The sequence below is a fragment of the Miniopterus schreibersii genome (assembly GCF_964146895.1).
Source record: "Miniopterus schreibersii genome assembly, chromosome: 2".
Lineage (NCBI taxonomy): Eukaryota > Metazoa > Chordata > Mammalia > Chiroptera > Miniopteridae > Miniopterus > Miniopterus schreibersii.
In genome coordinates, this window is record NC_138102.1 from 27572838 (window position 1) to 27588625 (window position 15788).

Below are 15788 nucleotides of genomic sequence, written 5' to 3' on the forward strand. Positions count from 1 at the left end.
ACGATATGCTATTCTTTTAATGAACATATGCTTTTGAGAAATTTTTTATTTGATACTCTAAGCAAAACCTCAAAAATAGTGGACTAAGAGCAGTTATTTTGTTACCCTTGGGAACAGTTTACTGTTTGCCTTTTGAAATATATTCTACTCTTCAAACATCCTGATGATCAACAAACTGCGTTACTGAGTCTATACTTGCTGTATGTACTATAACAGCCCGGGGTCCACGCTAAATGCTTCACTCTCTTTAATCCTCTGCAACACAGGATGAGTTTGGATGTCATGGGTGGTCCAACTGTCATATCCTTTGACCAAGGCCTCATAGCTGATGAGTGGCAGAGCTTGATTTGATCCCAGATCTTTCTGACTTTTAATCGTTCATGCAGTGTTTCTAAAGGTTAGTGACACAGAGTGTTTCTGCAGGTCTGGCCCCTTCAGATGTAGAAAGCAGGCATTTCCCAGCCTGGGTCCCATGTTTGAAGATCATGATTCATTCTCTCTCCTGCCTCAGCTATTTCTCACTCTGGTAAGATAATCCTAATTTCATATAAACATTTCCTACCCTTTAATGATTTTAGGGGATGGTGAATCTTGGGGTTTTACCCAACGTCTTCATCTACCTTTTAGTCTCAGAGGCAAAGGCAGGCCAAGTGATTCAAGCAAATATTTAACAGTTTCACGAATGGAGCTGCCATGTATGGGAGAACTGACTCAACCCCGGTGTCTAAAAGAGGCACATATGAAACACGATACAGGCACACCTCAGAGATACTGCAGGTTCAGTTCCAACCAGCACAGTAAAGGAAATGCCGCAATAAAGCGAGTCGCATACATTTTTCGGTTTCCTTGTGCATATAAAAGTTCTGTTTACACTGCACTATGGTCTGTTAAGTGTGCAATAGCATTATGCCTAAAACAACAATGTACATATCTTAACTGAAAAATACTTTATCGCTAAATAAATGTCAACTGCCATCTGAGCCTGTTGTAAAAATGGAGCCAATAGACTTGCTCGACTCAGGGTTGCCACAAACCTTCAATTTGTAAAAAACGCAGTATCTTCAAAGTGCAGTAAAGCGAAGTGCAATAAAACGAGGTACGTCTGTATTACATTATAGTAATAACACCCTTTTTTTGACCTCCAAACAACTGCTTCTTTCCTGGGGTCTCTATATTCTCATCTGGATGAAAGATCATGCAGGGGGCCCTATCTGATCTTTCTCTCTGAAGTATACCTCCCTCCCCCTCAATGCCCAGAGATTTTCTGAAAATAAAAACAAAGCATTTAATTAATTTTTGCATTTCAGCTTCTTTCCCACCTGGCTGGGAGCTGAAATCAAAGCACAGAAATGTAGCCAGGCTAGATTAGAAAGTGATTTGCTTGGGTCCCCGTGGTCCCTTTGCCTCATGAGCTGGTTGTCCAAGTCACCAGGAAGTGACCTGGTGGGGGGTGAGGGCCGTTTGTGTTGCAGCCAAGTGGGGATCTGAGGTGACCTTGGGGTTGGCCGCTCCATCCTACATCCGCTTCTCTTGGCTGTGGGCCGTTCCCACCCTGCTACGGGTTGCCAGACAGTGGGGAGCCCAGCGGTGGGGGCAGCAGCCCTAACGAGCTCCAGCCCCAGCCGGAAGCCGTGTCAGAGGTGATGGGAGCTGGGGGCTTGGGGGTGGTGGCAGCTAAGGTCCCCAAAAGGTCACTGAGATGGGATTTTGGTGGAACAGGCATGGGAATGTGCAGGCTGGGAGATTTCCTTGGCCAAATGCAGGCCACAGAATGGTCCTTAAATATTGGTAACAGTAGCTCAGTAATTGATTCATGTTAAGATTTCCCCCCCAAATTTTAAAAATTACAGTTTACATTCAATATAGTTTTGTATTAGGTGTACAGCATAGACTCATGTCAAGTTTTGATCAAATACTTCCCTCACCAACTTCCTACTGTTTGTCTTGGACATTTATCCAACTTTCACAGATCATACTGAACTCTAGTTCTGTCTCCAAGTTCTAACAAGCCACCTACTTTGTTGTGCTCCAACCAACTTAATCTTTCTCTGATAGAAACAGTACAGTTTTGGGCTCTAGCCTGGGTTGAAAATCATTGACTCTATGTACCCCTAGAGGCTGACGTCACACTCTTATAGAATCTAATTACATCCAGGAAAGAATGCCATCGGTGTCCCTACACAAACAGAGCTACATTTTGTCAATTCTTATAAATGAACACATATGGATAAGTATGAGCTGTCTTTAAATCTGTGTTTCTAATCAAACATTTACCAGTTTGATTATCATAAAACAGGAATGTTATTGATTTGCAATCAACACGTCATTCAGCAAATGCACTTATTAATGTGCCAGCTACTCCAGAGGTTACCACTGGGTTTATCCTTGGAGTGTATAACACTAAGTCTTAAAAACTTACAAAATGGTTCTCATCGTGAAATACGCAATATAAAGTTGTCCACTAAGAAGTTATATGATCCAGAAAGACATACACAGATGCAGAAGTCCCCGCTTCCTTCTCCCTCACCCCCAACAATCAACTTACTGGCTGTCCTTTTGGTCCAGGGGGTCCAGGAGGTCCCTGCACAAATATAAAGATATTTGTAAACTGTTTTCTTTCTCCCAGGACCCAGATAACATCTGCTAGAAAGCTCTGGGAAAGCCATTCTCTGTATATTTAGAACACCATGTCAGTATGTATGGAGGCTTCTGATACATTTGTCTCAGCAGGCAGGAAAGGCTGGGGGGTAGAGGGCTGGGGTCAGGCCCAGTTCCCAGGATTTGCCGGCTGTCCACGCACAGCTGTTTCGGGTTTGCTTTTCTGAGTTTAGACTTTTGATTTCACCCATGTCCTATTCATGTCTGCTCTGCTGCCTTTGCAAGGTCCCAGGACCTATTACTGTAGAGACCGTGTCTCCTGACTCCCTCTGGGGTCCCTCACGGGCCACTGTCTAGCACTTTTTGCTGGTAGGTCAGCAAATGTTCACGGGCAGAATTAATCTACAGGCCAATACTGCAGGGTTGAAAGTCCACCCACAAATAAAACCACGTGTCTATCTGCAACACATTCAGCGTCAACACCACAATGACAGTGAAGTTTTAAAAGTGCATGAAAAGAATAATTTGTGTCTAAGTACAAAGAAGTGGACAGTCAGGGGTTGTAGGTGATTTTAATGGTCCTATGAAGAACTTAAAGTTGTCAGATCAGCTAAGGACCCAGCAGGTACACTCTGTTATTTCATATTTCCCTGAACTGTGTGTTTACAATATAACCTCCCCTCCCAACATGTGGTATGTATGCTTTCAGTCAACAACCATCATCATATAATCCTTGTTTCATTCCATTTGGCCAAATCTTTTGCAGTGGAGGGCTACTTGCAAAAATGACTTTCACAGCACCAGGGAAACTTATTTTGTAGAAACAAAATTAATTATTATTATTTATAGTCTGAAGAAAATTTATGAGCACTCACCTCCCCCCTATTAGTATGACTGAATCTTTCCCCACACACACGTCTCCATTGTTTCTCAGTATCTGCCAAGAAACTGCCACCACAGTCTTCCTTGCGAGTGTCCCTTAATCTTAGCGGTGGGTTTCTGTGAGAAGGTCTCTCTCACCTGCAGCCCAAAATCTCTCCTGTTGTAATTTAAGGTTTATTTGTCTTACTACTAAAAAATGTGGGGAATGAGAGTGAGAAACCTTGACAAGCCAGGTTATCTCCTGGGTCCCTTGTGTTATGGTGAAAGTGGAATAGCACCAACCAGTGGCAAGTTTAAATTTTACGTAGTTGGCAGTGATCTGATGACCACAAGTTTTGAGTCCTCAATCTTTCAATCTTAATAGAAGGAAAATGTATGCAAGGGATGACCTGTTTTGTCTTGACTTTTTTTATAGTGACCACAAGCATCATAGCTGTATCGTGAAACTTTTGCCTGTATCAACAGTTGAAGAAGCTGCCTCTCTAGAGGATGCCTTGAGGGTCCAAGAGTGAGCACATGCACATGGTACTTACTGGTCTTCCTGGAGTTCCAACTGGACCCATTGGTCCCGCAGGCCCAGGGCGGCCAGGAGGCCCCTAAGGACAAGAAGCAAGAGAAGGCTATTAAGAGAGGTTGCCTGGTGTTTGGAGTCCTGAATTCTTAAGCGTTTTCGTGGAATATTCTCCAATAAAAATAAAACTTACCTGGAAACCGACCAATCCAGGCTCTCCAGGTTCACCCTAAATGAGAACAAATAATTTTAAGAGATAGTTTTTAAGCTAATCCTTAGATTTAGTTAACATTATGTAAGTTATATCAGCTCTAACAGGACTTGGTGATGTTAATTAACCTAACATCTGGGGTATTGTGGATATGGGAAAGGGGTGCACCCACAATTAAATATAAGATTGAAAAACATCATGAAAGGAAATAAAATGATTTTTAAATTAATCACGATTTTGGATTACTTTATTCTAGTATTCTTCTACTCTATTCATTCTTACAACTCAGAGTTCACTTGGAAATTAATTTTATTAATCAGAAATTTACACTAGATCACTTAATCAGGTCTCCCATCTCTAGCAAACTTACCCTGTATCTGTCGCGGTCCTCTCTAGACAGTGCATAAGGTTCGCCTTTCTGCCCTTTCGGTCCTTGGGGCCCCTACAGTAGTGCATATATGGTAGAAAGAGAAAAAGGTAAAAAAAGTCCATTAACATTCAGAGCAGCTATTGTAATTTGAATGATTAAATATTGACTTTTATGGGGAATGTCTAATTGCTCTGATGCCTTATTTAAATTATTCCGAACACCAATCTCTACATTCAACCACAAAGGTGAGACTTTTATTTTCGTATTTGTCGGATAGTATCTTTCTTCAAAGTTAAAGTGGAAATACTCTGTAGGATCTGAATTTTTCAAAAACCCAAATGAACACTCAGTAAACTGATCCTTTATTATACCAACATGCTATATTTTTGTAATATTATTTTGTGTTTTCTTTTGTGTACTGAAAATATTAACATGTACATTGAAGCACCATTTGTGGGAGAGATACTGGGTCATTCTTTAAAACTGAAAATGTGTTGAGTACACATGACATGTGCATACATATGTACATGTATACATGTCTTAATACCTACATGTAAAATCAGTAATTTAAAGTAATCAATATATTTGTTGATGATATGTTATTTTATTAGAATAGACTAGAAAGTAATATAGCTTATTGAAAAGTTGAACCACATAAAAAAAGAGCCAAAGAAGTGAGACTTGGAAGGCAAAGGTGTTAAGTCTGACAAGAAATTGATTCATTTCAGGGGAAACAGGTGAAGGGTGTTTATGATTGTTCTTCCCCCACTTTAAAAATAAAAAAATTTTACCAAATAAAATGTTAGCGTAATCCTGAATTTGCAGTACTTTGGTGGTCAGAGGGTAGCCATAGACTACTGAAAAAATATTTCAATATTCTTTGCGAAGACCTTGAAAACTAAATGAGGCCATGAAATAGATTGATTTTTGAAAGTTCTCCCATTAAAAACAAACCTCCTGTATTGTAGATGCTGAAGGATATCACCGTTCTTTTTTTAAAAAAATATATCTTTACTGATTTCAGAGAGAGGAAGGGGGAGGGAGAGAGAGAAACCTCAGTGATGAGAGTCACTGATCGGCTGCCTCCTGCGCGTCCCTGACTGGGGATCGAGCCCGCAACCCGGGCATGTGCCCTGACTGGGAATCGAACCCCGATCTCCTGGATCTTAGGTTAATGCTCAACCGCTGAGCCATCCCTGGCCGGGTGATATCACCGTTCTTTCATGGCACAAAGGATTTTAGAATCTAATGAAGATGGTGAATAATTTTGCCAAGCTTTCAGCTTTTTACATTTTAGTCTTACCTATCAGTCCCTGTTATCTGAACGGGAGCATGGGAGGAAATGAAGTGACACCTGGAGGAATGGCACAGTGAACAATGCAAACCAAACCAATTATTTTCTGGCTAACATCTAAAAAACAAATAAGGAAAATAAAGTTATCTGAATCCAGGAAAATCATGCCCAGATATTTCTGTAAGCAGATCTCCAGAGCCATTTTTCCTCAGGTGTAAAAGGCGGCCCCGACTGGCGAGTGAGCAGAGGGCAGCCCACCACCCTCAGCATGTTTCTCTAAGACAATGCAAGGGTCCTGGGCGGGGGACTTCTGGGCCCCATGAAAGGGAGCTCAGGATACGGCATCTTCCATACATTTCTGCCCACAAGTGCCAGCCCTCCAGGGTCCAGAGCTAACCATGTGAACGGCACCTGCTGTGCTGATGATACTCACAGGAGATCCGGGGAAGCCCCCAGAGCCGGGGGTGCCCTGCTGGCCTACGTCTCCCCTGGTTCCGTTGCAGCCATCATGGCCAGGTGGTCCTCTGGGCCCACCTTGCCCAGGATGTCCCTGGGAAAGAGAAAAGGAAGTGAGTTGCTCAACCCATAAGTGCTTAGTTTTCATAATTGTGTGATCAACCAGTTTTAAATGTTCTCACAAGAGATGTTCCTGGCATGAACCCAAGGGAAAAGACAGCTCAAAATGAGTAAGTGAATGCATGAACGAATGGAAGATTAAGTAGACAAAGGTCCATGGGTAGAGTTCCAGGCAGGGGAAAGGCCTTCAAGACAAAGTTCTGTTTCTCCAGGGCTTTGCTGAGCAGTAAACTGTCTCAGCATTTCTCCTACCTTCATTGGGTGACTGGGAGGACTGTTTTGGCGGGGACAGGTAGGAGTGGATTACAAAATTTTTAAAAAAAGTTCTAGAAGCAGCAACCTTCTTCTCAGGGACAACAAAGATGCCTTTATCTGTTGTGGCCAACTTTTGATGGTGAGTTTGACAGACTCGTCTCTAAACAGGTTAAGAGATTCACACCTACAATGGGATTTCATCACTGGCTTAGCTATAGGTGGAACTGATTTCCTCTTTTTATGTTCTTTGGAAACACTCTTTTTTAGATTTTAAACATAAATAGAAAGCAAGTCAGGTGTTTTAAGCTGTCTGGTGAGAGCGGGGAGGCAACATGCCCAAATATCTAGAGGGTGAGGTGAAGTCTCTGGGCATCTCAATTGCATTCATCTGGTTCCAGGAGACATCCAGGGGCTGGGTTAACAATCTGTATTTATGTACTAAGAGACCACAGCCTGTTTTCTTATCTTTACACAAAAGATGTTTAGATATATGCTTTCTTATTATGTAATTAAAAAAATTTTTTTTGATTCTTTTTGTATAGTAGGCCAAACATATAGTCCAGAGGGATTCTTGAGGCCATTATGATGTTGTTTAGATTTACTTTGAGAAATTTGGGGAATTTTGAGAGAAATGAACAAGCCCTACATAGAGTGCCTGTACTCTGAATGATACTAAGAAATACAGTGAGAAAAGTAGAACTTTTCTTTTGTCTGTACACCTTTTTGCCTGAGATGTTTGAAGCCATTGCTTTAACTTTTGCCATCAGAGAAGAGATCCAACAGCCCTTTCAGTCAACCCTAGCTGGTGGGAGGTCAGAGGAATCCTGACAGCTTCTGGAAATCGTGGTGCACAATCTCTCCAGCTGTTACACAGCCAGCTGTCTGATGGCCTTCAAAGTAAAGGGCTCTTTTTTGGGGTTTCTGAAAGCTGATCCTTCAAATCCAGCCTGAGAAAACACGCTCTGTAGGTATTTTGCTTGAGATCTGTGGTATCCTAGGATGTTTTTGCTTAAAGTGAATCACTGAGTTTATTCTTCTCCTCAGTTATCTGTCTGCTGTTGGTCTTTTTGATTTCCTTGGAATTGATTTAGGTGATTTGCAATTGCATATCAATCTGACCTTCTCTTGAAATTGTGCTTCAAAGGAAAATTTCAGCCATACTGAGCTAAACGGCCATTTCTTTTTGTTTATCTGATTAGATACATTTCTGTGTGATACAACTCTAAGATTTTATGGCACATCACTTTCTATACACGACTTCTAAGCCACTAAAATTACCCAGGTCCCTCCAACGCTATGCTCATTAACTGCTTAGATACAGTAGGTGACATTTAAGGTAATATGTAGTATCAGAGTTCTGGGGTTAGAGACTATATTTAGCAGCACCAAAAAGTTATCTGCTCATCATGATCACTCCCCCATATGATGAGTACTTCCTTTTTTATTTGTGAAATATTTGCTTCTGATATTAAATGAGTATGAAGTGGAAAAACGAATTAAACTATGATACAGATTAGTTACGACAGTTTTCCGTAACGTCGCTCCATTTAAACTCAGATTTTAACTTCTAGAAGACAGACACTGAGGGATGGCTCAGAGGTCAGGAAAGTAGTTTAAAAATGGGTCATTTAGTTTGAGGTGATTGGTAGAAAAACACTTTCATTATTTATTTAACCCTTGAAATCTGCAGATTCTTCAACTGTGCCAATTTCTTAACATTCTGACTAATGTGAATGTTATTTCCTTATTTGTTCATAGCTGCATGTTCTGTAACATATCTGGTTGAGTGCCCCGTCCAGGTAACACTTAGGATAGCTGGCACGTAGGTAATTGTGACATCCTTTATTTAGCTCTGACTGATTCCTTCTACTGTAGCAAAAGTCTTCTTGAAGGTGGAGCAAAAAATCTGAAGAAAAAGTATGAATTCTCTGGGACTACTCTCCACGCATGCTCTTCCTGTTTTCTTCTGCAAGGGGGCAGCCCTACTTGTGTAGCCGGGGGATGAAGATTCTCTCTCCCTGTGTGTGCACACGTCTGCATGTGTGCACATATGTGCACGCACACGTCCATAGCATGTGTGTGCATATGCATGCATATGTGTGTGTGTGTATGTGTGAGCATGGTGATAGAGAACATGTGTATGTAGGGCAAGGGTGCAGACATCTGTGCATATGTGCGAGGATCCTGAAGCAGACGTCCTTAAACTTTAGCAGTAGACAAATGGGGTGGGTCTGAATGTGTGATAAACACATTTATTCCCAAGAAGGAGATCTGCAGGAAGCCGGCCCTGGGAAATCTGCTCTCGGATCCCTGTGAAGAAGGCTGTGAGTCAGGCTGCTTTGTTTATTTTTTTATGCCACAAGAAGTAAAGTAAACTAGGTTAGAAAAACACACTTTATTGCATTCTGAGATTTTCTCATGGATAATCCATGCTTCTTCTTCTCGTTTATGTGTGGTTACTACAAAGAATTTGAGAAGCTGCACAGATGTTCAGCAGGGCTTCATTCCATCCACGTTCTTGGCTGTGCTACTTTACATTCAGGTTGTTCTAGGGTTCAAACAAAATTTCGAGACTGGCTCCTTATCGAGCATATCTGAGTAATGCTCTAGCTTTTCATTACAAAACAATGTCCAGTTCTAGCAAAGTATCCTCAATTCTGAAGCCAAGTCTAGAAGAATGTTTACAAAGGAAACAGTCTGTCCAACATTTGACTGGATTCCAGGAGAAAAAGACACATATATAGCCCCACGAGTTTTATGTTATAAACAAAAAAGTAGGTTTAGCTCAAGATGTTTCTTTAGGTCATAAATGTATTGGTTCCCGTGCATACAATGTTTTAAAATTCTAATCTTACAAAAAACTTACAGGAATTCCGTCAGCACCAGGGAATCCAGAAACGCCTCTTGGTCCCTATAAAGAAGGCAAACAAACTTAACGAAGGTCAACACACCCACTGGCCCTCCATTAAATTAGAGGAAATACCAAGTTTTCCGTACCACATCTCCTTTTGGTCCTATGATCCCAGGAGAGCCTCTTTCACCCTTGTCACCTTTGCGGCCCTGGAGTCCTGGGAATCCTTGTAACCCTGGGGGCCCGGTGTATCCCTGGGGGCCCACTGGCCCTGGCTGACCCTGTAGAAACAACATACATTCAATTTCCACAGTTAATAGTAATGAGTGAGCACTTCCAGTCATGTTGCTTTGAAAACTGCACTTTTCATTCTTAAAGAGCTATTAATCTTCAGAGAACATTATATGTAAACTTCCGTCCTCTGTCACCATAGCCACAAAGTGATTTCTGGCAAAGGAAGAATTCACAGAGTTTAAAGGAAAAAAATTATTAAATGTAAGAGAAAATAATCCTAAATTACTAAAGTGATGCTATTGTGAAATGATAACATTGGGCTGGAAAGAATCAACTTCCTGGTTTAAAAAAGAAAAAAAGTCCTTTCAGCATATAAAAAAATTCGAAACAAGTTTCTATGATTTTTATCTCTACCTCAATATAATGCATACAGTAGATATGGGATGATATGCGAAAGAATTGAAAGCAGAGACTTAAACAGATAGTTCTATTCCCATGCTCACTGGAGCATTTTTCACAGTAGCCAAAAGTGTCCACCGACAGACGAAAGGATAAGCAAAGTGCGGTCCATCCATACGGTGGACTACTATTCGCCTCACAAAAGAAGGACATTCTGACACATGCTACGACATGAGGAAACCTTGAGGACATTATGTTAAGTGAAATTAACCAGTCACAAAAGGACAAATACTGTGTCACCCCACTTATAGGAGGTTCCTAGAGCCATTAAATTCATAGAGACAGAAAGGGGAACGGGGAGAGGAGATGGGGAGTCAGAGTTTCAGTGGAGAAGATGGGAAAGACCTGGAGATGGAAAGTGGTGATGTTTGCACAACAGTGTGAATATATTTAATGCTACTGAACTGTACAAAAAGGGTTAAGATGGCAACTTTTATGTTATATATGTTTTACTACAATAAAAGTAAAAAGATTGAAAAGGGGGTCTATCTCTCTAATTAATGGAACTAATTTATGTATTATAGTTATGTTCTAATGAACCTCCCAGGTTAGCCTAAATTGAAAAAAAATTCTATGTCTTGTTTCTTCTTTAAATAAACGAGTCTGCTATTTATTCACCAAAAAGAACCTTTACTCGCTAAGCCCCATCTGCTTTCACATTTCAAATTCCTGCCTTGCCTTTAGATCGAGGGGGGGCTGAGCCATTATTTCTAGTCTTCTCTTCCATTGCCCGCAAGTAACTCTTCCTATGTAGGCTGTGTAGCTAAACAGTCTGTTAGTCATTACAGAATGTTTATAATCTGTCTGCAACATTCCCCACAATTGAGGTGAAGCAAACAATTTCAAAATGCAGCCCCAGCTGCCGTACTAATGTCACAGACAGACAGGCATAGAGGGGTGTGGGGAGATCTCGCCTCCGCATTTCGTTATCATTCCTACGCAGCTCAGTCCTTTAAATGTCCTACTTCCCCAGCGTGGGGGGAGCAGTTAAGCCATCTCTTTGGGGTGGAGCATACAGATGGAGATTAAGGTTTCAGTTGGTGGAGGAGACCTATCCCAAAGCTCCAGAGGGGACCCCTGACTCCTCAGACGAAAGGGATTTCGGGGAAGCCCCCCTCAGGGCTCTCTCTGGGTAAGGTCAGAGTTTTAGAGCTAGTGGGTTCTCCTACTCTACCCTCCGCATGTTCTAGAAGAGTCCAGTCCATGCAGAAATCAGCAGATACTCAACGAGGGCAGACAGATGGCTAGCATCTTACGTTGTGGTGAAAACAACGTATTTAGTATCTTTGAAGAATGTGATAAAAATGAGGCTTCTTGGTTGAGGGAAATTGTGCTCAAAGACAGCCCTGATCTTGGACACATGACACCCCAGGCTCACTCTAGTCGAACTCCAGTCAGGGGTCTTAGTAGGCTACATTTGTTGTAAGTTTGGGGACAAACTATGCCTTGATTCTGATTTTTATGACTCCCAGTTGTGCTCAATTCTGTTTTGTTTGTGGCTCTGCTAGCATATAGCCTTCTTGTGATCATATACCAGGCCCCCAAGCCTTACGTTCCCTAATCATCATGAGGCTCGTCAGTGTTTACAGGGAGTGTCTTTTGGGGGATAAAATGTTCCTCATTAGTACTGTCATTTTTTCTGTCCATAAACTACATCTCTATTCAGGGGATTACTGCATGGAGCCAACTAAGGGGAACATCCACTACTCATCAAAATGGAATGTGTGTCTTAATGATGAAAAGCCACATGCTTGTCTCCCATTCATTAACCTTTCCTTAATTCCCTTTGATGGGGAAAGTGACTAATGACGTCATGTACTCATTTTCCTTCCATTGTCAGTAAACGTCTTTTCACCCATAAAGTTTTGGATGGGACGTCTGACTTCTGGAATAAAACTCCAGTCTTTCCTTTTCTGGAGCAAGTTGTCAATTTTTTTTTATTGAGGTGAAATTCCCATAACATAAAACTAACCATTTTTATAGCAGCTTTGAGCACATTTGCAATGTCCTCTATCTAGTTCCAGAACATTCTCATCATCCTGGAAGGAAACCTCACATGCTTTGAGCAGTCACTCCCCATTCCTCCCCATCCCCAGTTTCTGGTAACCACCAGTCTGCTTTTGGTTTCTATGGATTTACCATTCTTGATATTTCATATAAATGAAGTCGTATGTATGATATGTGACCTTTTTTTGCCTGACTTCTTTCACTTAACATACTTTTTTTGAGGTTCATCCATGTATGATCATGTATCAGTACTTCATTCATTTTTATGGCTGAATAGTATTCCATCGCCCGGACAGACCACTTTGTTTGCTTGTTGTAAACCGTTGCTATAAACATACATGTTTAAGTACCTGTTTGAGTACTTGTTTTCAGTTCTTTGGGGCACATACCTAGAAGTGGAATTGCTGAATCCTATGGCAGTTCTATGCTTATCTTTTTGAGAAACCATCATACTGTTTTTCACAGTGGCTGCACCATTGTACATTCCCACCACCAGTGTGTGAGGGTGCCAAACTTCTCCACATCCCTGCCAACAATTGTTATTTTTCATGAAAGAAATTATAGCCATACTAGTGGGTGTGAGGGTGGTGTCACTCTAAAGAGTCAAGAGTCATCTTGAGCTTCTGACAGATGGAATATCTCACAAAACTCCATCCAGCTTCTGCCCTGGGAGAGGGCGAGGGAGAGTCTGGAGAGAACCGAATGAGAGCCCCATCCTCTGGGACTGAACTCAGTCTTGCCCACAGTTCACGCCCTGTGTTGCTGGGACGAAATGGGCATTTTCGTGAGGATCCGGTGACCTTCAAATGCATGTTTCGGTTATCCGGGACTGAAATTTTCCCCGAGGATATCCTGCCCATGCTGGCATCTTGTGTTTGTCAAGAGCAGTTGGAATAAGCAGGTAAATAAAAAGGATTTCCCTCTGCGCTAATTAATCATCATCATTATCAACTTCCATCCTCAGTTGAAAAGTCCCAATTAGAAAAGTTATTTCCATCTCTTCCTTTCCCTTTGTAATAAGAGATGTTAAAAATAAAAATTACCCCAGAAAGAATAGGATTCTAGTTTAAGTGTTTTTGCACAAATCACAAAAGCTCATAAAATTCCTGCAATATACTTAATAAAAGAATTTCCACAAAATATTTCTTAAAAGCCAACAGACCGTGTATTATGCCCCGTACCACCAGAGAATTTGATTTGTACAGATATATTACTTCCTAGGAGACAGGGTAATGAAAGGAATCATTGAATTGCATATCCTCTGGGATGAAGCAAGGTTACAGGCCTTAAAAATGGGTTATCTCATTTTATCCCCACAACAAATGGATAAAGTAGGCATCTCCCTTGTTTGAGAGAGGAGAGACAATGGGGGCTCAGGACGGTTTGATAGGAAGAACTGACTTATGCAGTTAGGTCTGGGGAGTGGGGCTGACTCTGAAGCTTCCATCTTCCTTCAGACCTTCTTGCTCAGGTGAGGTCACAATAGCCACCCGGGAGCTTGTGAGAAATGCAGCCTCAGGCCTGATCCAGACCTCCTGACCGGCACTGGACATGATCCTCAGGAGGTTTCTTAACATAGTGATGCTTGAAAATCACTGCATGAATCAATCCTTCCTCCCTTCCTGATGTTCTTATGGGAGCAGACAGGTATCTTTTATTATTATTATTATTATTATTATTATTATTATTATTATTATTATTATTTATTGAATTTATTGGGATGACACTGGCTAACAAAATTGTACAGGTTTCAGGTGCACAATTCTATAACACATCACCTCCTACACTGTTTTGTGTGTTCACTACCCCAAGTCAAGTCTCCGTCCATCACCATTTAACCCCCCATACCCTCCTCCACTCCTCCCATCTGTCAGGTATCTTGCAATAAAAAAAATCTCTTATGCATGAAGTTGGATCTCAGAAGGAAGGTGAGGCTTAGTGAGTCAGACAGAGGAAAATCTAATATTTATGTCTGTTAAATGCTATTTCTAATTAAATGTTTCTTGGTCTAGGCTTCAGTAATATCTGCCCCAAGATGGAATGAACTTTGATCACTGTTAGGAGGGATGGTTGCACAATGCCTCTCCCCTTTTGAAATCACTACTGGAGTATGTGTGGGACGTCCAGGGTCAGTTTTGGGAGTCTAAGTCTGAAAAAGTGGACAGAATGAGTCCAGACTTGACTACACATTGCTTAAATACCACAGCTGTGCAGTGAATGCACTTTAAGTCCTGAGACACTTACTAAGCTTTCATGAATTTGGAATTTTCACTTCTGTAAAAGGGGCAAAATATAATCGGATATGCACACGTGTAGAATAAATCTACAACTTCATACTCGAAAGTAAAGGTAAAGACCAATGATTAATCAGGGCCCCAAGAAATTTCACATCCATGCAGCCCCAAGGTGGTGCCTGTTTGCATTCATAGTTTTGTAACCTTAAAACTTGCCTTGGGTAAGGAAGTAAGAAAAGCTTCATGTATCAGGAAGGGATAAAGAGAGATGTTTCCAAGGATAAAACCTGCTTCACTGCACAGCAGGATTTTAAATCTGTAGTACAGCATTTTCCTGGTACAATAAGAATAAGCTTTTCATGAGTTACTGGCCAACATCTGAATACTAGGAAATCCCTTCTCCTTCTCCTTCCTAAGTTTACTCTTCCTGCCTCCCCTTTTATGGGCACCGGGCGCCCCACCAGACACCCCATATCCTCTATAGTCTCCTGGGGGCCCCTCCCTTCCTTGGCTGTTGACGATGTGTTCCAGGGCTTCCCGGCCTCCCGATGCTGCAATTCTTGGTGACTCTCAGGGGATTCCGGCCTAATTCCCAGCTTATCCTGTGAGCTGTTCACACACATTTGAAAATATGTAAAAATGGCCCCAAAGGCAGGGTGGGCTACTTTATAGGATTCAGGAAGACAATTCCTTCATCTAAAATTTGGAACTAGTCACTGTTCTTAGGGATGATCATTGGCATTTGTGAGCAATTTTCTAATTACCCTGGTAGTTTGATAAATTAATACATTTCAAGCTAATATGTAAAGGTCGCAGTTGAACAGTATATTACATATATAAAATATCTGTACATGATGGGTGACTGCCTGCTCCATGAAGAACAGAAGGAGCTGATGTTAAATCTGCCACATTATACCTATAGCTTCTTATTTAACACAAAGCAAAACATTAGCCCTGCCCTGGGTGCTATTCCAAATTAAGGGTTCCACTTATATGAGGCAAAATTATATGGGCTGTTGGAATTCTTGCTTTCTAAAATTACCTGACACAGATTGTAGGACTGGTGTCAATATAAAGAAAATAACATCCATGTGTACAGAAATAACCTTGACCCTAACTCTCTCCATTACAAACATTTAGTCAAAATGGACCATAGACCTAAATGCAAGAGCTAAGACTATAATACTTCTAGAGGACCATATAGGGAAGCATTTTTGTGACTCTGGATTGGCAAAGATTTCTGAGATAAGACACAAAAATCACAAGCCATAAAAGAAAAAGACAAGACTAAAAAGTATGATCTTCA

The 15788-nt window shown here is 41.3% G+C and overlaps 1 protein-coding gene across 1 annotated transcript in view; it reads right to left on the minus strand.

The window, feature by feature from the left end:
* COL4A2 (collagen type IV alpha 2 chain) overlaps positions 1-15788 on the minus strand; it is a 178510-nt gene that overhangs the window by 63628 nt on the left and 99094 nt on the right. Inside the window, exons 5-11 of the mRNA XM_081128618.1 lie at positions 9695-9829; positions 9564-9608; positions 6300-6416; positions 4573-4644; positions 4185-4220; positions 4014-4076; positions 2546-2581 (exon numbers count right to left, since the gene is read on the minus strand). Coding sequence (XP_080984744.1) covers positions 2546-2581; positions 4014-4076; positions 4185-4220; positions 4573-4644; positions 6300-6416; positions 9564-9608; positions 9695-9829 — 504 coding nt within the window. The remainder of the gene's footprint in view (positions 1-2545; positions 2582-4013; positions 4077-4184; positions 4221-4572; positions 4645-6299; positions 6417-9563; positions 9609-9694; positions 9830-15788) is intronic.